The 22,758-nt window shown below is 38.4% G+C and overlaps 1 protein-coding gene across 3 annotated transcripts in view; it reads left to right on the top strand.

Moving 5' to 3' along the window:
- Positions 1-9,658, top strand: part of COL19A1 (collagen type XIX alpha 1 chain) — a 553,058-nt gene extending 543,400 nt beyond the window's left edge. For all 3 annotated transcript variants that reach the window (XM_072142184.1, XM_072142183.1, XM_072142182.1), the window contains one exon: positions 1,680-9,658. In XM_072142184.1, coding sequence (XP_071998285.1) covers positions 1,680-1,801 — 122 coding nt within the window. In that variant the 3' untranslated portion in view covers positions 1,802-9,658. The remainder of the gene's footprint in view (positions 1-1,679) is intronic.
- Positions 9,659-22,758: the final 13,100 nt, after the last annotated feature.

The following is a 22,758-nucleotide window of genomic DNA, read 5'->3' as shown; positions in this document are numbered from 1 at the left end:
CACCCCCCATAGTGTGTGTGTATATATATCACAAGTTTGTTATATTTTATGAGAAAAAATATTTATAAAAGCTGTCTATATTGCCCCTCGCAGTCAATCCTAGCTCATATTTAATTTTTTTATATGTGTTTGAAAAACGTATATCTTAGCTGTTATGTATCTCACATATGCAGTGATGAAAGGTGAACGAAACAGTGTAATGGCTTTGGTGGAGGAGTCATGGCGTTTCTTTAGCAGAATCAGCTGTAGTAAGTCTAGGGACTACTTTAACACATCAGGTGGAAGCATACCCTATGAGAGAGAGACACCTGTAAAGCATTATAGGACTTGTGGTTGAACTGCCGCTGTCAGTGCCGTGCATGTGCCTGGCTAGGCCCCTCCCACATCTGCTTTTCTGTGACACAGAATAGATGCTGCACAAGCATCAAAATAACAAATAAAAAAGTATTTATAATTCCAGGTAACCATTATGAATAGATTTTTGAAATATTTTAACCTCTTTGGGAGCTTTTTGAAGTAATTAGTTTTGTGGCATAACCCCTTTAAGATTGAAGGTAACTTTTGCCTGTTAGAGGTATGTCAGAGGGGAAGGGTTAAAACACCAAACAGAATCTTACAGGCATGTAAAATACGCTGAAGCGCAGAAGCACATATATTATGTAACAGTTATAATGATAACGATAAGAAAAGTTAGAGTTTTAAAAAAAATCCAAAGAACAAAATTGCCTTATTATTGGAAAGAAAAACATACATAATTGTTATCAACATGTCTATAACAGCTGGAACCATACAATCACAAAATGTACCTGTCATAGTTAATGTTGCAGTAAAAAAAGGTTAAACGGTAATGTTGCTAATTGCTATTGAATGTTATAAAAGTAATCAAAAAGTTAACCTCCATCACAATATGGCCACAAAATGGAAAATACATTACATTTAGTAATACACCATATGCCATGATTATTGCAGTAAAAATAAAATCAGACAAATTGTAGAATTGCTTTTTGATATACCGTATATATTCGAGTATAAGCCGAGTTTTTCAACACAAAAAATGTGCTAAAAAACCCTAACTCGGCTTATACTCGGGTCTATAAGGGAAAAAAAAGTGTACTCACCTTCCGACGCCTCCCGGAAGGTCCTCTTCTGTCCATCGATGCTTCAACTCCAAACTCCGTTCCAAGCTTACCCTCCCACACCATTTGCCGGCGGTGACTGCCAGGCTTCATGTGGCAGTCACCGTCTCCTAGTACCACCCCCTCATGAATATGCCAGACCACTGTAAGCTTGGTCCGGTGTTTGGAGGGCTATGCACTGTAGTGTTTGCGAGCTTTATCGGTATGTTCCAATAAAGCTAGTAGTTTAACACTGTTATTACTGGGGTAGGGCTAGGGTGATACTTACTTTAGTAAGCAGCTCCTCAAGGGTTTTTTAGGGTAACGGGTCATCTTTAAGGGCTCGTTGTCAGCTATAACAACATATAGCATATGTGATACTTACTTTAGTAAGCAGCTCCTCAAGGGTTTTTTAGGGTGACGGGTCCCCTTTTAAGGTTCTTTGTCATCTATAACAACATATAGCATATGTGATCTCCATTTTATGATTCCATTGACTCCATTACAACTTTTCGAATATACTTTTTAGTAAGTACCATAAGTTAATTACTTTTGTTTTCTTAGGTGACCCAGGTCCACCAGGAGATCAAGGACTGCCTGGTACTCCTGGTATAAGTGGACGGTGTAGCCCCACGGATTGTTATTATCCCACTGCACATGGTCGAGCAAGATTGAATGGAAGATAGTTTCACTTCCTCAATATGTATTGAACATACCAGTTCTGTCCCTTGAATGTGGCACAGTGAAGATATGGAAAACACTTTAGAAAGCTGTCCTCACTGGGTGGTAAAACAGAACATTATTTGGTCCTGGGACATTTATTTCTTTTTAAGAAATGTTACATATCTTGTAATTCATTACACAGTAAAGCTCAAATCAAGAAGGACAGTTGTTTCATTAAAAATAATTGCATGATCAGGATGAGAATCAGATTAAGATTCTGATAGCACAAACTTTGTTTAAGTTTAGATTTTTGTAACTACACAGAAGAAAAATTCATAGAAATGTGAATACTGTACACCTCAGCAAGGTTCCATGCATTGTCCCTAGCTATACAATATTTTCTTACCATTTTTTCGTTGATCCACACAAGAATGAAACATTTTATTGTAATTTCAGAATCGCTCCCAGATGCTCATTTCACTAATGTTAATTTTTTGCAAATTTATTACATATATCATATGGTCTACTTATTGCATTTTAAACAGTTATATTGTAAAATGTTTTAAGAAATTTCCAGAAAAAGTTGTAAGTAGACTTTCATTGAGAAGAGTGGTGTGAAGTCTACATACAGTTTGATGGTCAAGGAAATGTGGATCTTTAACACTGTTTATTTTATTGCAAAACACTGGAGCCACGAGCTGCAAGGTCAGCAACCGCTTGAGATAATTCATATACCAAGTTTTAATAAAGCTTGCACTGATGCCAATGTTGCTGACCTTCTTGGTGTACATATAAATAATTTAATGTAATTGATTTGCAGTTTTTATACTGTGCACATATCTATTTTCATATACATAAGAAAATATTTTAATTTTAAGACAGTGATTAATTTGCATTTGTGTATTTTACTGTTTTTCTTCATTGCACATTGAGATATTATTGAGTCTTAAGCCTTTGATTTTTCTGAACTGTTTGTCCATGCATAGTATTTCACAGCATTGATATACTACAGCAATTTCATTATTGTGTTTTAATGATTTTTAAATATTTCATATGGCTGAAGCATTGGCAAATATAATAATCATTGACATTTAGCTAATAGTGTTAGTTTTGCATTTGAAATTAACAGATACTTAAATAATAGCGAAACAACCATAAAGGGACGTTAAGTCTAGAAATTAAATTACCATATATACTCGAGTATAAGCCGACCCAAGTATAAGCTGAGGCCCCTAATTTTACCACAAAAACCTGGTAAAACCTATATTTTTTTTTACTCGAGTATAAGCCGAGCTTGGGTTTTCAGCACATTTTTGTGCTGAAAAACTAGGCTTATACTCGAGTATATATGGTAAATGTATAATGCTTCAAAGATAACGGTTTTATAAATTTAGTGCACCTCTACTGGAGTTTAATTGATCTTTAAAAATTGTCTAAGTTGATGATCTGGTCAAACTACCTACACTACACCAGCTTTCCAACCCATTTTTTTTAAAACCGTACTAAGTTATGTAAAATTTTTCCTTAAACCCCTATTTTGTGATGATTTTCCCCCATAGGATATCATTTTTGTCTATAGCTTGAGACATTGCATAGAGCACAAATGTTAATGTCCTAGCAATCTCTTCCATTTTTGGTGGCTTCAGTTGAGATGGCTGGATCTAGTCAATAGGATAGATGCTTACAATTTTGGATCTTCTATTAAAGAAATAACAATAGAAGAAACTCTCTGGCCCACATCTATTTAAGTGTTTGTGCCAGTTTTTCTGTCTGACTTTGTACTGAATGTCAAACTGCTTGCACCTGTATTTATAAACCGTCTGTGCCAGTTTAGTTTTTGTGCACTGTATCCAACACGACAGAAAAATGTCCACCTAAATGGGTGTGTTTGTGCTTAGTCGGTGTTTGTGCCATATTTCTTACTGACGCTCACCACAATTCTGCAGCATGAACAAAGTGCACCAAAAAAATGGTGCAGACTTCTAGAGCAGTGCAGGCACCAGAATAATGAAGAACATGCATCAGTTTTGATTAATCTGTTGCATTCTGCACACTCCACAGGTAAACTGCACATAGTACAGACTGCACTAGCTTTGATAAATGTGGCCGTTTTTTGTTTTACAGGCAGATACAGGTTTGCTCAGAGGAGGATAGCAAATGGCTTATCTCCTGTGACACATATAGACAAATTCTTCATATATTTCAGATAGAAAGTACAATTTATTACAGAATTAACATCAACACATAAGATATTATTAATTTAGTAATGAAGTAGTGTAGAGGTAGTGTAGGGAGTTTTATTTTTGTTGTAACTTTCTTTAAGATCAATTTTATTATATGGATCTGCATTAATCCTGAACTTAAACTATATGTCCTATTAGGTTATAGTGTCATCATCCTTACCTTAGTTTCTCTCTCCATTTCTGCGGGCTCTTTGGTAACCTTCTAAGCCTGTTTAGTACAACAAAGAGCATTAGGGGGTGGGTGGGGGGGAACAAACTGTCTCGCTCAGGGTTTCAAGTAAAAAGCATCAGTAGAAAACAAGATAATGGACAACATAGAGGAAATATCTTAAATTTTATACAAGACTGATTTTTCCCGATTGAAACTGAAATGAAAAATATAATTTGTTGTAAATGTTTTAGTGTACAGAAAATTTAAAGTTCATAAAGTTTTGTTTCAGGTTTAAAGTTAGAATCACTATAGCTGTGTGTTTAACTATTGACATGGTCAAACTGTATTCTCTTACTAAAGTCTTAATTATAAATGTTTTCCTTTTATCTTGAGTTTATATTCACAATCAGGAAATGTTATGCTGCACGTTGCATGAGTGCAGGGAGTGTACATAAATATTGTAAAGAATTTTCTGTATGTTTTTTATTTTCAGTATTAAAACTTGGTAAATGTAGCATATAATTTGTGTTTGAATATATTTAGCTTATTAATAACACTATGTTTTGTTAAAACTGTTGTCCACTTTCAGTTGATATTGGATGTGTGAGGAAAAGCTATACAATTTTTCAATATACTTTCTGTATCAATTCCTCATGGTTTTGTATATCTCTGCATGTTGTCCTACTATAGAAAACTTCTATGTTTATTTCTGTCCATGTGATGTCATGGACACCCAATGCACAAACTGTTATTATCACTGAGAGTAATCAGAGCTGTGTGATAATCATGGCTCGTGCCTGCATGTCCCTCACATGACCATGGACAGATTATATCCACTGGAAGTAAACATAGAAGCTTTCTTTAGCAGAACAGCAAGCAGAGATCTAGAAAACCATGAGGGATTGCTACAAACAGTATATTGGAAAATTGTATAACTTTTTCTTACACAAACAATATCAATTAAAGCTTTATTTTTGTAGTAGGCCATAATCTTGCAAATCAGAGCAATTTGCCAAACAAATGCTATGCTTGCATTTTCAAAATGCCTTTGCCAGAATTCTGATTGTTGACAAAAGTTTATAAAAGTTTAATTCCCAGTACCTGGCTCTCTGCTCCATGGAGGCACACTGTGATTTCATGTGATCACATTCATACATGGGGTAGACGTAACTAGGTTAAAGGACCTTAGATGACATCACCCTGGTCACATAGAAAGCTTCGAAGAGGCACGGGTCATGGGGTGGAGTAGATAAGAGGCACTGGCTGAGCAGGACAAGCCCCCTCTGATGCCCGGTAATATAAGATAAAGTTGATTTAGCTAAAAGAAGGATGGGAACCTGTCACTAGCTGTATTTGTAAAAATGTGACAGGTTCCCTTTAATGGCAGTCAAGTCTGCCAGAACAATTCAAAGTCAACCACTCCATTTTATGATATCTTCATGCCCTGTTAGGACTATAGACAGGGGCTGCCTATATGAAGAAAATTTCTTTGAGATTTAAAAGTTTAAAGACATGTAGTTTTTCTTTTGCTGACTACAAAAGAGTTTCTTTTAACAATCTTTACATTGGCAGTTTTCTTGGACGTAAGTCACTTTCACAGATTATTCTAGAGTCTTTGTTTGCTCTATTTTCATTGTTCTCCAGTTTTTTTTATACCTATTGCACTTTTGTTATTTGATAAAACATCTGTTATTAGGCCTTCATGTCTCCATAAGCTACAATAATAACACACATTGAGGATAACAAGATGATAAAAGTAGCACAATGAATCTTTAAAGATATTGTTCAACTGTGGACAAAGCCAATACTCCCTCCTTTGACCCAGTAATCACAATCATGGTCAAGTGTGTACTTTCAAATTCACCAGACTTCTATTTTTTGTCTATTAACATACCAGTTGAGACAGTAGGCGCAGTAAAAACAAAACTCTTATTACCCTTTTGTGTGTAAAAGTAAAATAACACAGCAAGCATTATTTTACTTATAGAAAGAAATGGCAAAAATGCTTTTACTTGTGCTAGGAAAGGACTATACACTGTAACCAAATGCTTGTATAAATCTTTACAGAGTATTACTAGCAAAGCTTTTATTGCTGATATTTGCAGAAGTGCTCCAGCAGTGTAAATTCAAGTCATCCACTTAACGGCTTGCTAAAAGCTTAACATAGGAATTGCTAGCAATATGTTGAGCTTTGTCTATCAGGAGCTTGTATTTGTTTCCTGCACCGGTTAAGAAAATGCCTACCTCCTACGTGTTTATTTATGGACACTTAATTAATTACACCATTGGGAAAATCTATAAACTGGAATTCAAATACACACACTTGTTTAGGATCTCAGACAAATGAGTCTGCTGGCTCGTGGCCAGATGTCTTAGTAGACTGAGTGAATGTTGTAGGGAGAGATAGCAGAGTTGTTACATTGTGCTATGTGTGTGCACATATGTGTGTAGTTAGTGTTATTACTATATCCCTTGTTTAGCTCCAGGGCAATAGGTGTATATGACACGTCCTGTTATAATTGTGAGTTTTCTCTGTGGATTTACTGACAATGTCAACCAATATTGTCCCTACAACTCTGTCCATCTTCTTCTGCAATCTGCTTACTCCAGCGGGAGTTCAACGACTCCAGTAATTACAGTGTATGGGAGGGTATGAGGTTGTTTTTCATTTTCTCTAATCAAGATGACTCATACGTAACATGTGCCGGTAATTGGCAAAACCTACTAGTACTGGCATTGCTCTTTTTTTGCTTTCTATTAATGTTAGTGTTTTTTTCCAACTATAAGTTTGAGCATTTTTCACTTTCTTTAGTTTTATTTTTTTATTGAGGTATGACCTACCCATTATCCTTCATTTTATTTTACTACTGCTTTATTTTTAAGCTTTATGTGGTTCAGATGTGTCTAAATAACGTGCAGAAAGTTAAAAACTTCTTTATGGCTATGCACTTCATTGCTCTAGCCTTTACTTGAGCTGCTGTAGGATGCTTGTATATGTTATGCAGATGTTACCTGCTATCTGATGCAGATAGCTATTTGATTCTAAGGCAAAATAAGGGATCCAATGAAACATTCCAACATTTTGTTGGATTCCAGATGAAAGCACCTAAATGCACACAGTTATTTGACCCCAATGATTTATATGGAGCTGCAATATGACTATATGCATGACACTAATCATGTTTCAATTTTTCTTTAATTTTTGTAGTAGTATATTTATTGATACTGTTCAGGCTACATTTGGTTGTATAATATTAGCTATATATTATTGCAGGGTGACTTAGTACAGCTGTTTGCTGTCATTGGGCACTATTACTACTCTTTGTTGTATAGTCTAGAGTTAATGACCTCTTTTGGATTTTGGTATATGCCCCACAGTAATCAACTACCACCCAGTTATGTTTATCCTGGTATCCATAGATTACCTGAACCAGTTGGTTAGGAAATATTTAAAGGATATTTGGGCTAACCAGAAGACCTTCTGGGGATGTGAAATAAAGACATTCTCAGAAGCATACCCTCAGTGTACATTTCACATAAAGCCCACATTTCTTCTTGTTACATTACTGGCTATACATACATATATAAGTGGCTACATGTGCACCAACAGCATTTCATCAGTAGTGTAGTCACTTCTATACGTGACTGCTGAGGCCAGATATTGGTCATAAGGCTCACAAGAGCAGGGTGCAGAGGGAAAAGGGCTGTACCATTGAAACAGATTGTTGGAAGTACATGTGTTTGGCATCAGTTTCAGTTACGGTACTTTTGTTCTGGGATATTTTTCTACAGAAACTCATTGAATTCAAGCTAAACTTTGGCTCTGTACATCTGCAAGTTTCATAGTCATAGAACATGAGGTATTTTGTTCCAAAAGACCACTCATTGAGCAGTTATTTATAACACAAATAGTAAATTATTTGAGTGGTTCTTTGTTTTATTATAATTATTGCTAATTAGGTTCTTTTCACCACCCATTTACAGTATGTTGTTGAAGGAATACAGTTTATTTTCCTTCCTAAAAATAAACTTAGGCATTTCCAGCAATATATAAAACTAGAAATAGAGCAGTTGGAAGCAAAGACAAAGAAAGGTGTAGTTTTTGGTTTAAATTCAATTGTCTTTCTGACGTACTATCTGTCTGCAACAGGTAGCTTCATGTCAACCATCCATCAGCAGAGCAATGTTAATGCACTATTAATAATCTTTCACATTTCCCAGGTGCAAAATCTAGCTGAATGGGTTCCTTTCTTACTGATTTATCTCATTCCCTGGTACAATAGTTTAATGCCTCTTGCTAAACCATGAGTGAAAGTGCCAAACTGTGATTTTGAATTTGCTCTCTTGTTTTCATGTACTGTATCCCTTGTAGACCACAATGGTTTCTAAAATATGGTCTCGCTTTTACAATTACTTTCCTTTAGAGCAATGCAATAAAAATGTTCCAAACATTACATCTTTATTGTTTTCTCTTGCTTTATAGTCTTCTGTGAGTATAAGTATACAGTATATAAATACATTTGTTTGCTTTATCTAGGACATCCGTATTCAAAGCACAAATTATTTCTGAGTGTTATGTACCTCGAAATTTAAAATGAACAAGATTCCTGTTGACAAAGTCACACTATTTTTACTTACTGTTTGTTACTTGACCTGCTTAAAAATATGCAGAACAGTGGTACTGTAATTGGTGAGAATATGTAAACTAGAAGAGCAGGTCATACTATTGTTTCATATAGCTGCTGTGATTCAGATGTGGTAAATGTGGAATTCTGGATTATTAGCAGATAAGTGATCTGACAGCAGGCTCAAGCACCCCAAACTAATTCCATTTTCTTTTATCTCTCCTTCTACTGAGTGCAGGCATTTTTCTTTTTTTTGCAGGTTGACTCCACTAAAACAGGAAATAGCATTTTTATTCTTTATATAAATGAGGATTTTGAAGCATCGGCAGGATGCTCTGCACCCCATCTTTGTCACTTCAAACACAACCTTGCACCTTATTAACCCTAGCTCTCCATGCCAGACACAACATATCCCTGTATATGTCTTGCCTATTAACTTCTTCTGCACCAAAATCAAATCCTGCAAATGCTCCAAGCACCTGCGCTGCAGGGCATGTACTATGTATGATGACCTCAGCTGTGATACATTGTCCATTGCCAAAATGTACATGTCTGGAACATGCACATGATGTAGCTTGGGTGTGGTGGGGGAAACAGACAGTGACACTTAATATAATATGTCTGCAAGGTGGAGATTTGCTTAAAGTCCATGGGATTTACTTTAGTAAATCTTTAAAGTGCTTAATCCTGCTGTTAGGTTCCCTTTAATGATCATAGTAATACACATTTATTGTTGATATTTCATATTTTATTATTGTTTGTTATGTAAGAAATGCAATATTGTATATTTATGTTGTGTTTTTTTCCTTCATTTGTATTCAATTTGAAGTTTTGTTTCAATAAAATAATTTTACTACAAAATTGTGATGGGCTTTATTCTTATTTAAAAGCAGGCCAAATCTAAAATAAAATCACATAATTAATAATAGATGATTGTACTGTGTGTAGCAGATTTTATGAATTAATTTGACTGGTACAATAAAATGAATATAATGTACCGTCAAACTAGTCTTGTGTAACAACAATAGTCAATGTCAAGCAAATTATGAAGATATAATTATTACAATTATTAATGTTACATCCAGAAAAGAGGGCTTGCTACATGTATTTGCAATAACAATTGCAGTAATACCACAATTGATGCTGCAACTTTAATATTTCCTCACACTCTAAAAAACATTAAAAATTTATGTTAACGTAGACACATGACTAGATGTGGCACATACTTTATATACATTTTCCAGGATGGGATAAGTAAAACAATGGGGCAGATTTACATACCCGGCCCATTCACGATCCAGCGGCGCGTTCTCTGCGCTGGATTCGGGTCCGGCCGGGATATATTAAGGTAGTTCCTCCGATGTCGACCAGGTGGCGCTGCTGCGCTGAAGTTCCCTGGAACGCACTGGAATACACCGAGCTGGGCTGAGTGAAGGTAAGTGCAAATTTTCGCAACACATTTTTTTTTTAAATGCGGCGGTTTTTCCGAATCCATCGGGTTTTCGTTTGGCCACGCCCCCGATTTCCGTTGCGTGCATGCCAGCGCCGATGCGCCAAAATCCGATCACGTGCGCCAAAATCCCGGGGCAATTCAGGGGAAATCGCCGCAAAACGGAAATATTCGGGTAACACGTCGGGAAACTGCGAATCGGCCCCTTAGTAAATGATCCCCAATGTCTCTAATCCTATCCCCCTTAATATTAAGCATGACTTTTTAGATACCTGAATGAGATGCTGCATGTTGGTTAACCAATTTTACTGCATTTAGATTTTTTCCTACTTCCTAGTAATAATAAATACTGCCCCTATGAAGTACAATTTATTAAGCAGATAACAAGGCCTCCCGCAATTCTATACATGGAAAAAAAGTTATAGTGAAAAACACAAAAAATAAAAAAGGGCCAATTTCATTAAAGTGGTTAAAGCATCACATTAATTGATTAATTTATTCCATGGCTTAGTATTATCCCTAAAGGGGTCGCACTTAACAATATCTAAGTGACTGTGAGCCCAGTGTTAAGTAATGTCAAGTGGTCATGTGCCATCTTTAGCCTCCGCTAGTCCTGAGGGTGCCATGTTAGGTTGCGAAATGTCACGGGAGCTATTATACACTCTGCGGCCACTTTATTAGGTACACCTGTCCAAATGCTCGTTAACACTTCATTTCTAATCAGCCAATCACATGGCGGCAACTCACAGTGCATTTAGGCATGTAGACATGGTCAAGACAATCTCCTGCAGTTCAAACCGAGCATCAGTATGGGGAAGAAAGGTGATTTGAGTGCCTTTGAACATGGCATGGTTGTTGGTGCCAGAAGGACTGGTCTGAGTATTTCAGAAACTGCTGATCTACTGGGATTTTCACGCACAACCATCTCTAGGGTTTACAGAGAATGGTCCAAAAAAGAAAAAACATCCAGTGAGCGGCAGTTCTGTGGGCGGAAATGCCTTGTTGATGCCAGAGGTCAGAGGAGAATGGGCAGACTGGTTCGAGCTGTTAGAAAGGCAACAGTGACTCAAATCGCCACCCGTTACAACCAAGGTAGGGAGAAGAGCATCTCTGAATGCACAGTACGTCGAACTTTGAGGCAGATGGGCTACAGCAGCAGAAGACCACACCGGGTGCCACTCCTTTCAGCTAAGAACAGGAAACTGAGGCTACAATTTGCACAAGCTCATCGAAATTGGACAGTAGAAGATTGGAAAAACGTTGCCTGGTCTGATGAGTCTCGATTTCTGCTGCGACATTCGGATGGTAGGGTCAGAATTTGGCATCAACAACATGAAAGCATGGATCCATCCTGCCTTGTATCAACGGTTCAGGCTGGTGGTGGTGGTGTCATGGTGTGGGGAATATTTTCTTGGAACTCTTTGGGCCCCTTGGTGCCAATTGAGCATCGTTGCAAGGCCACAGCCTACCTGAGTATTGTTGCTGACCATGTCCATCCCTTTATGACCACAATGTACCCAACATCTGATGGCTACTTTCAGCAGGATAATGCGCCATGTCATAAAGCTGGAATCATCTCAGACTGGTTTCTTGAACATGACAATGAGTTCACTGTACGCAAATGGACTCCACAGTCACCAGATCTCAATCCAATAGATCATCTTTGGGATGTGGTGGAACGGGAAATTCGCATCATGGATGTGCACCCGACAAATCTGCGGCAACTGTGTGATGCCATTATGTCAATATGGAACAAAATCTCTGAGGAATGCTTCCAGCACCTTGTTGAATCTATGCCACAAATAATTGAGGCAGTTCTGAAGGCAAAAGGGGGTCCAACCCGTTACTAGCATGGTGTACCTAATAAAGTGGCCGGTGAGTGTAGATTTTAATACAGCAGGAGGAATGTGTGTAATAGGGGCAAAGTGTTGAACCAGTTAGGGCTCTTTCACATTATGGTTGTTTTTCATTTCTGTGGTTCAGTGATTTCCATGGATGCCTCACAAGGCCATTGATTTCTACGGATGTTTTCAGATTGGTTTGTATTTTATTGATCCCTTGTCTGTGGAAGAAATTATGAAAGACGTCCTATTTTTTTCATGGATGTGTATCATGGAAGGGGATAAAAGTCTATTGGGGGACCCAATAAGCAGCAAGTAATTCAATTGATTCAACAATTTCCGACTGACATGGCTGCACACAAAGTCACCCGACAGATACATCAGGAAGCCAGGGCCTACTGATAAATCTGTCTTGCCAGAGGGGTGCACCTACCAACACCATCTGATAAAGAACCCACAATAGAGTGGGCTCTGAATTAATTTTATTGCAGGCCCAGCACCACAGTCTGAAACTGGAAAAAATCAAATACATTTTCATCCAGAATTCTACACTATAAAAAATGAGATGATAGAAGATGAAATAATGGCCTCTACTCTAACTTCTTATCCCCCTCCTATTGCCTTTTATGTCACAAATACTGCTCCTTTAAGAAAAACGTGCACAAAAACGTTCAGACTTTCAGGCACAGATGTAGATAGAAGATAGATAATTGCAAACAACTGATCGCCGGCCCAGGCTGTGTCTGTGGAGAGTTTGATTGCTGGTCACATGACACAGCTGTGGACCAGTCAAGAAAAATAGGATTGCATTTATGTCAGGTATCTTTTAAGCTGTACTGAGATTATAATATTTTGTCTGCGTGTTTGTCTTTTACTCTTTGCTGCTACGTGATTTATTAGTACATCAGGATGGTGGAACAGAAAGCAGTAGTGGATTATAATATAGGTGGTACCTGGGGCCCAAGCTTTCAAGGGGGCCTATGGCCACCCAAACCAAATTATATACGGCAAAGGGCTTTCACCCATGACATCCTGGGCTGTCAACCCTTCTCTCTCCAAAGTGAGTCATGGCACCCGGCCACAGGAAAAGATACAGCATGCACAGTCTTTTTCCCATGATATTGTACAGCACCATCTGGTGCCATAATCATTTGTGGGGATGTATATCTAACCACAATCGCTGCATGAAAGTAGCCTCAGGCCTCTTTCTCATTGGCATTGGTGCTCAGTTTCAGTTGCGCATCCATTGCGTTTTGTCTCCATTGTGTTTCTGTTTTTCTTCCATTTTGTCTCTGTGTCCGCAAAGAAACTGAAGGTTTAACATTGCTTTGAAAACATCACATCTGGTTTTTCAGCCTCATCAGTGAAAAAACAGATGTCTTTTCAATTTTTTGTGGACCCATAGAGTGGTGGCACACATGCCGTTTTGGCTGTGTTTGCAAACGCAAATGCAGACCAAGCCGCACCCACTGGGGCGGGCTGCGGCCCGAACGCATCAGCGTTTCTATGGTAACGCCTGCGATCGGGAACAAGCCACCGGTGTTTTGCGTTAATTTAATGCAAAACAACGGTAGCTCGTTCCCGATCGCAGGCGATTCCATGGAAACATAGGGGGACATGTATCTTAGTTTCGTCTCTCTGTGGTGAATTTTTTAGCCACTTGGAAGCTCTTTTTTATGCCCTATGTATGATCATGTCTTTTTAGGGTGATGGCGCATGTGGTGTTTTTAACATTTTCAAGCAGTCCATTAAAAAATGCATGTGTTTTCGAAAAACGCATGCATTTTTTGAAAACACCTCTGTTTTTGACAGGTTTGACCAATTTTCTTAATTCAAACTGGTCAAAAATGCAGTGTTTTCAAAAAACACATGCGTTTTTTAAAGGACTGCAAAAAAATGGGCCATAAATGCGTACAAAACGCCACGTGTGCCATCACCCTTATTTACGATACACGTTCAGTTTTTCCTATCCTGGCGGGCGCAAATTTTGGCTTCTTTTTGAGACTTTTTGTTGCAAATGTCTCAAATCCACATGGACACAAGCCATGAGAGAGGACTACATGCAGGAGTGGACACTATTGTGATTTGAGGCTGTGTCCTGCATTTTTAAGCACTCTAGTCATACCCCAGGGAGATGACAACACAGGAGGCTGCGGTCACACGTGGTATTAAGGGTACGTTGTGTTTTGATTGCATTTTGAAACCTATTACAACAGCTGAGGAGAGGTGATTTGCCTAATTACTGTTAACATTTGCATTTACAAAACGCATAGTAATCGTGATGTTACCACATGTGTTAACATCACGTTTATATGGTGTTTTGTAAATGCAAATGTTAACAGTAATGTAATTAGGCAAATCACCTCTCTGTTGTAATAGGTTTCAAAACGTAATCAAAACGCAACGTGTGACCGCACCCTTAGAAGTAACCAATACATTTTTTAAAAATGTAAATGTAAAAATTTCTGAATTTTCAAAAAACAGGTTACTGTGCTAAATTTTAAACATTTAAAGCATGTTGAATAATTCCAATTTACATGTTAAAATAGGGTCCATGGAAAAAATTCTTCCTTTGCACCTGCCCTGGACCAGGTACAGATTTGAGCCTAAAAAGTAGCAAAAATAAGCAAAAAAAGTAATATATAAGTGAAAAGTCGCACAGAACATCTGGAAAACTAAGATACATAAGGCGCACTGCACAAGGTGCAGACCAAGGCGTACTTGAAAAACAACAAGTGAAAAGTCAAAAAATTCTGCCAAAAGTCGTTAAGATTAGACAATTTGACTAGCAGAAATAATGATACATGTCCCCCATAGACTTCTATTGCCTTCCGAAGGACATGTTTCATAATTTTTCCCACAGACAATGGATCAGTGAAAATACAAGCCAGTGTATTTAGCAATGTTAGAGAGCCCTTAATCCGCCCCGGATAGAAAGCAATTAGAAATATAAGTCATAGTGGTGTGTCAGTTAACAGATTGATAAACCTGCCCTTGCATCCAAAAATACCAAATGCATTAATATACAAAAAATGTAGTTTCATATAAGTATGACATTGTAGCAGGGATTAAATCTGTTCTTATAGCTGTTTCCAAGCATTATACTTTCCCCAAACTGATACCAATATGAACTGCAGCTTTCCCTGAATTATTTTTATTTTAAGAAAATAGGGAATTAAAATTGAATTCCTTGTGTTGATCCCCTTGTGTCAACATAGCATCTACTATGTAACCAGTTAACTGTCAAGAAGTTGTTAATAAGCAATAACCAGTACTGTAAGTTAGCTTGGGTCAATAATCAATGTGCAAATAAGTCAGCAGAATAAATCCCCTTAGCAGTTTTATCTATTTTAATCTTTGCAAAAATGTTGTTCTAAATGAGACAAGTTCCAAGCATTAGAAAGCTGGTTAATCATACAGGCATTCCCTCAATATGTTCACATACAGACCTACCTACAGTAGAACCGTCTGTCCCTGCAAATGCTACAAGATGAACAGCACATGCTTGTTGTACTGCCAGTGGTATATATGAAAAGCCTCAAGTCCCCCCTGAAGTTCTAAGTGTGCATGCAATCGAGACATCCAACACCAAGGTCACTTATCTAATTCAGGTACCTAGAAGCATTCTGTGCTTCTATACAATGTGAATGGAATTCCTTTGCATCTTATCTGGCCGCCATTCCTTAGTGCAATGCTATCCATAGAGCGGTAACTATTCTGCTTACAAGCTGTAGTGAATGGTCTGATGTGTTTGTATATGCTACAGAAATTCTTTTGATGCTGAGGTTCTTCTGCGACTTTCAATTCCAACCTAGTAGTACGTTATTACTTTAAAGGCACAGCAGCACGTTGCATTTCATTTAGAAACCAATCTCAATGTTTGTATTATGTTCAATTGACTTTTATTTATTTATTTTACTTTTTAAAGTAAGTGACAAATGTTGAAAAGGTTTTAGCAAAATATACCATAAACTGGTTTTATAAAAATTGATATTTAAGGAGAAATATGTTTAATCCGTAGCCATAGTAAATACATTTCATTACACAACTATTTCTTATTTGGATGTTTGAATGTTTTCATTATTGTTATATCTATATTTAAAACAAAATGAGCATTAAATATTTCAACCAAAACTAATAAAGCTTGCATTAAAGTGGCTCATAATTTTATTCAATTTAAGACATCTAATTAATAGTTATTTTATAGGAAAATAATTATATTACAGGAAACATTGCAATCAATGACTATTAGGATGGAGGCAAGGGGGCAGTGAGAACAGATAGGACAGTGAGCCCTAAGCTGAGTAAGCCCCCAAAAGCTGTCACCTACCTACTTGCCTCACGTGCCCTAACGATGGCACAGGACAACCATGAGGATGGTCCTTCCTAAAGCCACTGTGCAGACATAGAACAAGTCGTACAAACACAGAAGAATCACAAGCGGTCCGGGTCACAGCAAGATAGCAGGAGTCCAAAAAGGATAGTCCTGGGTACATATCCGAGATCGATAACCTGAATAAATGATAGATGAGCAATAGCAAACACATACGGAACTGAGGTATAACCTATAACCAGCAAGGTCTGATGGGACTGGGCAGGTACATAAAGGAACTGCCGCACACAGCTCCCACAGCAGAGTGGAGGAGCTGTCCATCACACCAGTAACCCTTTGCTGGACAGCACTAAGCTAGAGGGGGCTTGGTGTGGCTGAATAAACAAACAGGCTAAACCACAGTGCACATAAGGTGACACCAACAGATGTTAATGTCTTCCTAGCCGCAATCTGCGGACAGAGGACATTGCCAGCACAGATATTACAATGACCAGGGAAACCAGAAATATTTAGTGTGACTGGAGGATAACCCTACAAAGAGTAACAAATCCTACAAAGAGTAATGTACGAAACACATTCTCCATACACCACCCAGCCTATATCTACTAATTGATACTGACCTCTTATTAGATCCGGAAACCTCATACAGCAGGTTAGACCTGTTAAGAGAGCCTCCTGCTAAACTCGCTCATTGCCCCAACAGGACCAAAGTGGCATGTGGGGCTGCAAAGCTTAAAAAGTGGCTCGGATGGGGATGGTAATAAACTGACTAGGAGGGCAAAGTAAAACTGGGCCATTATGCATTTTTCATACATGACTGTTCTAAATGTTTGGTCCAGTGAAAGCTAGATGGAGCACTCACATGTCAAGGGATGTGATGCCCCACTTGAAGACACCTGAAGACACAGTGGGGGGCATTCATCGATTGTGGTGTAAGGTCCACACAAATTGTGCAGTAGTTTACACTTGCATGTAAGATTGTGACTCAAGAAGTTAATGGGGCAGATTTACTTACCCGGTCCATTCGCGATCCAGCGGCGCGTTCTCTGCGGTGGATTCAGGTCCGGCCGGGATTCACTAAGGCAGTTCCTCCGACTTCCAAAAGGTGGCACTGCTGCGCTAAAGTCCGCTGAAATGCACTCAAGTTCACCGGCCTATTCCTAGTGAAGGTAAGTGCAAGTTTAGCGACACTTTTTTTTAAAAATGCGGCGGTTTTTCCAAATCCGTCGGGTTTTTGTCTGGCCACGCCCCCAGATTTCCGTCGCGTGCATGCCAGCGCTGATGCGCCACAATCTGATCGCATGCGCCAAAATCCCGGGGCAATTCAGGGGAAATCGGCGCAAAACGGAAATATTCGGGTAACACATCCGGAAAAGGTGAATCGGGCCCTTAGTAAATGACCTCCAATGTCTTCACATTCTTGAAGGTGAAATAAAACTTGGGAGAGCACCTTTTAGCTCATGTATATGCGCGACAAAAATTGTGCCAAAAAAGTGTCAGGAACCTAGAAGCTCAAGAAAAGTGAAATGATTTCTATTTGACTGTTAATTTTAGTGCCAATTTTACCTCGCTCTTTGAAGGTGGTAAAATCTGAGTTATTGGGGATTTTTAAGATCCGCATGTCATGTGCATTTCTTTGAAGGAAAGTTCTTGCAGCGAACTTGATAATTTTAACATAAAGTATTATACTGTAGATTTTCCACAAAAAATTTAATTGACCTTTTGTGGATTGTAAAATTGTGAAATCCTACTGTGATTGTAATTCTATAATCTGCAGCAGATTTCCTGCAAGAATTATGCAAAATTCTACTACATTTACAGACCATATTCATGGATCCTCAGAATAAGTGGAGAAATGGGGCAAAATGGAATAAATTAATGATTTTCACCCTAACAACCACAAAGCTTAACTTTAGGGTTTGAAGTTGGTGTGTCCCATCCTACATTTTTAAACAATGAATAATTGTCTTATATGTTCCTTTAAAACTGTTAATTTTCTTAATTATGGTATTCTCATGTCTAAAGCAAATTCTTGGCTATCTGTCGTTCAGCAATTCATGGTAATAAATCTGACCAGGTTTATGTTAATATATAAATAAAGAATTTTATTTTTATGCAAAATATGTGAATAGAACAATGTGGTATGGACCATTTGGCCATTTGCAACAAAACATGAACTTGCTGTGTTGACCTAATGATATTCTTCATCAGTGACACAGCTATTAGTCTACTGTTAGGCTTTATTAAAAATACAGAAGCTATAACAAAGTAAATCTCAGTGTAATATGAATAAATGAACTCTGCCTTGTATATTTCATGTGAACGATTGGGAAAAGCCCTAAAGTTGTTTAGAAGATGAATTGGCTGCACAAATAATGAAATAAGCTGCAGCTCATTTCCAAATACATAAAGCATAAATGTTATTACATGCACATTAAAAATCAGCACAACTCACCGAAAACAATGAAAGTAAAAAATTATGTGAGTTCAGGCAAGATAGGAGACTTTGACTTAATGAATTTTAATAAGTGATTTTAAGAAGCGTAGCTAGGAATCAGCATGCTAATGTGAGACTCTCCTCAGTGTTTGGAACAAAATGTACTGCAAAATCTTCTCCCTATTAAGTGTCACTTTTATTTTTTAGCTGAACATTGCCCTTGGTATTTAGTCCTGTGCCACTGACTTGGTATATTCTGATTAAATACAACATTTGTTTTGATTTACTGCTCTTCCATTTATTTCATTCGTTCTGATAGCATTATATTTACCACAAGCACATTAAAAGTGAGTATGCATTAATCCAGTTAATTCTGGTTTAAATAAATAACTGCTGCCCTCAGATATAGATGAGAGGATAATAAAAAGGATGTACAGTACATGCGACAGGAGTTCAAATTTTAATTTGTTTATATAGCCCAAAAAAACTACGTTTATCACAAAGACTAAAACAACCGCAAAGACATACTACTAAATAGGATTGGTACAAGGGTATACATAAATCACCCTAAAGTGACAAAAACATGCTTATTCAACACCAATTAAAACATACATTTTATTATAATATTTGAAAAAAAGAAAAACATTCCCTGATTAAAAAACATAAACTGGCCCTGGAGAGTAGTCACTATATCAGAGTGATGATGAAGTCTGCCTAAGATTGCCCGTTCCGCCTTATTTATGAACTGTTGGTGCCACAATATTGGTGCTTTTCACATACTTTTCCTGCGCTTCTAGTTTTCTGACATGTTTTTGGCACAATTTTTGGTGCACACTTAGAGCTACGCCGTTCTATTTCACCTTCATGAATATGGAGTTAGTGCACCTCATTTTTGCACCAATTCATTAATCACTTGCGTCACAACCTTGCATCCAGATGCAAAACATAGCATGATTCGTCTGACAAAAACACAGACCCTGCACCCAAATTCATAAATGACTTGGTATGATTCTGACATTTTTGTTTACTGGGTTGCTTGGTTGTAGCTATTGGGAAAACATTGGGGGAGATTTATCAAGCTGTCTGAAAGTCAGAATATTTCTAGTTGCCCATGGCAACAAATCACAGCTTTGCTTTCATTTTACCAGTGCTCATGAATATTATAAAGGGGAGCTGGGATTGGTTGCAATGCGCAACTAGAAATATTCTGACTTTCATACAGCTTGATAAATCTTCCCTATCTAGTGGAAAATTTTCTGCTCAACGCAAAAAGGCAATTTCTCTGATGTCTTCTTGCCCATGAAAAACTGTGCCCCGCTGCTGTTGGAAACTGGTGACCCCTCCTCCCTCCATAGGAAATAGCGGCACACGGCCGCACATCCGCCGAAAGATAGAGCTTGCTCTATCTTTTTGCGGTGTGCGGCCCGGATCGGTGCTACACATGTGTGGCACCGGATCCCCGCCGTGCTGCTATTGCCGTCTTTGGGGACGTACATGCGGCCGCAAATTTGCGGCCGCATGTACGGCCCCGCAGACGGCAGTGTGAATGAGCCCTCAGGTAAATAAACCATGGTTGCAGAACTGATGATTTCCTATAGATTTGCACTAGTACCACAGCACACCATTGGGCACATTTACTAAGGACCCTATGCCAGTTTTCTGTCGGACTTTGCACATTCTTTTATGTGCAATCTGCTTGCACATATATTTAAGAAGTATCAGCACCACATAAGTTTCACACACTTGTGTCGTGGCTGTACCATACCTGATGCAACACAAATCTCTGCTCAAAAAAGGGTCGTTGAAGTCTGCAGTCAGAACGTGCGTCACATTTATAATGTTGAGCTAAACAGAAGTGTTTCACACACCATATGTTAAGAAAAAGTTGGTTCATTCTGTGGGAACAGTTCAGGGAGCACCAGATTCATGCAGAACATGCGCCACAATTCCTGAATCTGACGCTTCACAAGCAAACTGCAACTAGTGCAGTTTGCACTGTTTTTGGTAATTGCGGCCCCATGTGTTAATACCATCACCAAAATCTCCTTCTTTATCTTTGCCTGATCATCCTCATCACAATCCCAAAATTGACTGTTCCCAAAAGAAACATGAGGACACATGTATCGTTAGTCTGGGATTGTACCCCTGCTTTTGTTTCCTGCTTTACTGCTGGTCAGAGTCTTACTTAAATTGAGACTTTTTGTTTAAAAGTCACACAGAAGTCACAATCTACTCCATGCTATTTCCTATGCCTGGTGGGGACCAGATGAGTTTTTGCACCAAATCTGTGACTTTTATGCAACTTTCTTTGTGCCATTTTTATAAAAACATCTAGTTTCTCTCCAAATCCCCACAAAATGACAGGGTTCCCAGTTTAAGCAGCTTTATTGTGTCTGCAAGGCACTATGGGAACCCTTATCTGGTTGCCACCTGAGGTCATGTAATCAAACAACTCTTTGGTAATTTTAGGTTGAAAGTGATCCATGTCAAAATGATTCACTCAACTCAATTGCTGTACAAACCTTCAAATAGGTTAATTAACTGCCCAGCAACCTAAACAAAAGTAAGAAAGGGAATAATGTCGAATTCAGCTGCCAAACCATAAATTGTTGCTGTCCAGCCTGGCCAATCACAGCCATGGCTTGTTGGCCAGGGGTGTCATTTTGCTGGATTGGTTTTTGGCCGCCTATTCAGCAATCTGCCTCTACTCACATGTGTCAGGTTTCCCTTTCTTACATAACATCAGGTATTCTCACAATTTACATATACGCTACTCAAAGAAATCACACTAAAACTGGAGTATGGTATAAAGATCTTCCTGAGCAGGAAGTGGTACCAACCAAAAGAGGAAGTAGTTATGTGCTTTATTGCCAACACATAACATTATATACAGTACAAACTACTTTGGAGAGGGGGACTTCAGTTAGTAAGGAGTGACTACATAGCTGATTGGTTGTCTGATTATCACATGCACGTAGCACTGTAGCATTATTTCCGCATAGTCCAAATATGGCTGTTAAAGTTCCGATCATGCTCAGTGGATCTTTGACGTTGGTAGCAGAACTTCTCTGTGGTTTCCAGGAACTGTCTGGGTACAAGACATCCATCTATTCCAGGAAATGTGCTGCTACTATAAGGCACATACTGAGGGTCAATCCACAGGCAGGCACCATCTTAGTTCAAGCATTTAGCAAGCATGTAAAAAATAAAAGCATTTTTATTAATTATAATAATTATTATACAGTATTAATCATACAGTAGTACTTCACACGTGGTTTGCAGTAGAACCCGAACTGAAAGTACAGCTCCTCTCATCTCTACTCCCAGGTATAGAAGGCCCTCTCTGTCCAAAGTGACCTCTGGTGAAACTCTCTGATGCTACTGAACTGTAGCCCTAGGCAGATGTAAAAGTTATTAAAGGTGTTGCAGTGTAGCTTTAGGCCCCTTCCACACTAGCGAGTGTGATGCGATGAACTCGCATCACACTCGCAACGCAAGCTGCCGGGAACGCACGGCCCGAACGCTGCACCGCGGGAGTGAACTCAGCATGTCAGTTCACTCCCGCGGTGCAGCGTTCGGGCCGTGCGTTCCCGGCAGCTTGCGTTGCGAGTGTGATGCGAGTTCATCGCATCACACTCGCTAGTGTGGAAGGGGCCTTATTGTTAATCCTTGTTCCCATGACAAACCAAAATTTTGAAAATCCAATTGACACAGGGACAATATAAAATGTTGTCTGGTGTTGCAATTTAATATATAACTGTTCTATTTACATACAAATTCAACTTAAGAACGAACATACAAATCTATCCTGCTTGTAACCCAGGGGATGCAGGGGACCCAGTGTAGTGCTTTTTCACATTCCTCTTTTCTTTTAAAAGCTTACAAAAAACTTTTACTCTG

The sequence above is a fragment of the Engystomops pustulosus genome, chromosome 3 (assembly GCF_040894005.1).
Source record: "Engystomops pustulosus chromosome 3, aEngPut4.maternal, whole genome shotgun sequence".
NCBI lineage: Eukaryota > Metazoa > Chordata > Amphibia > Anura > Leptodactylidae > Engystomops > Engystomops pustulosus.
This window is presented reverse-complemented; position numbering and strand designations above follow the sequence as displayed.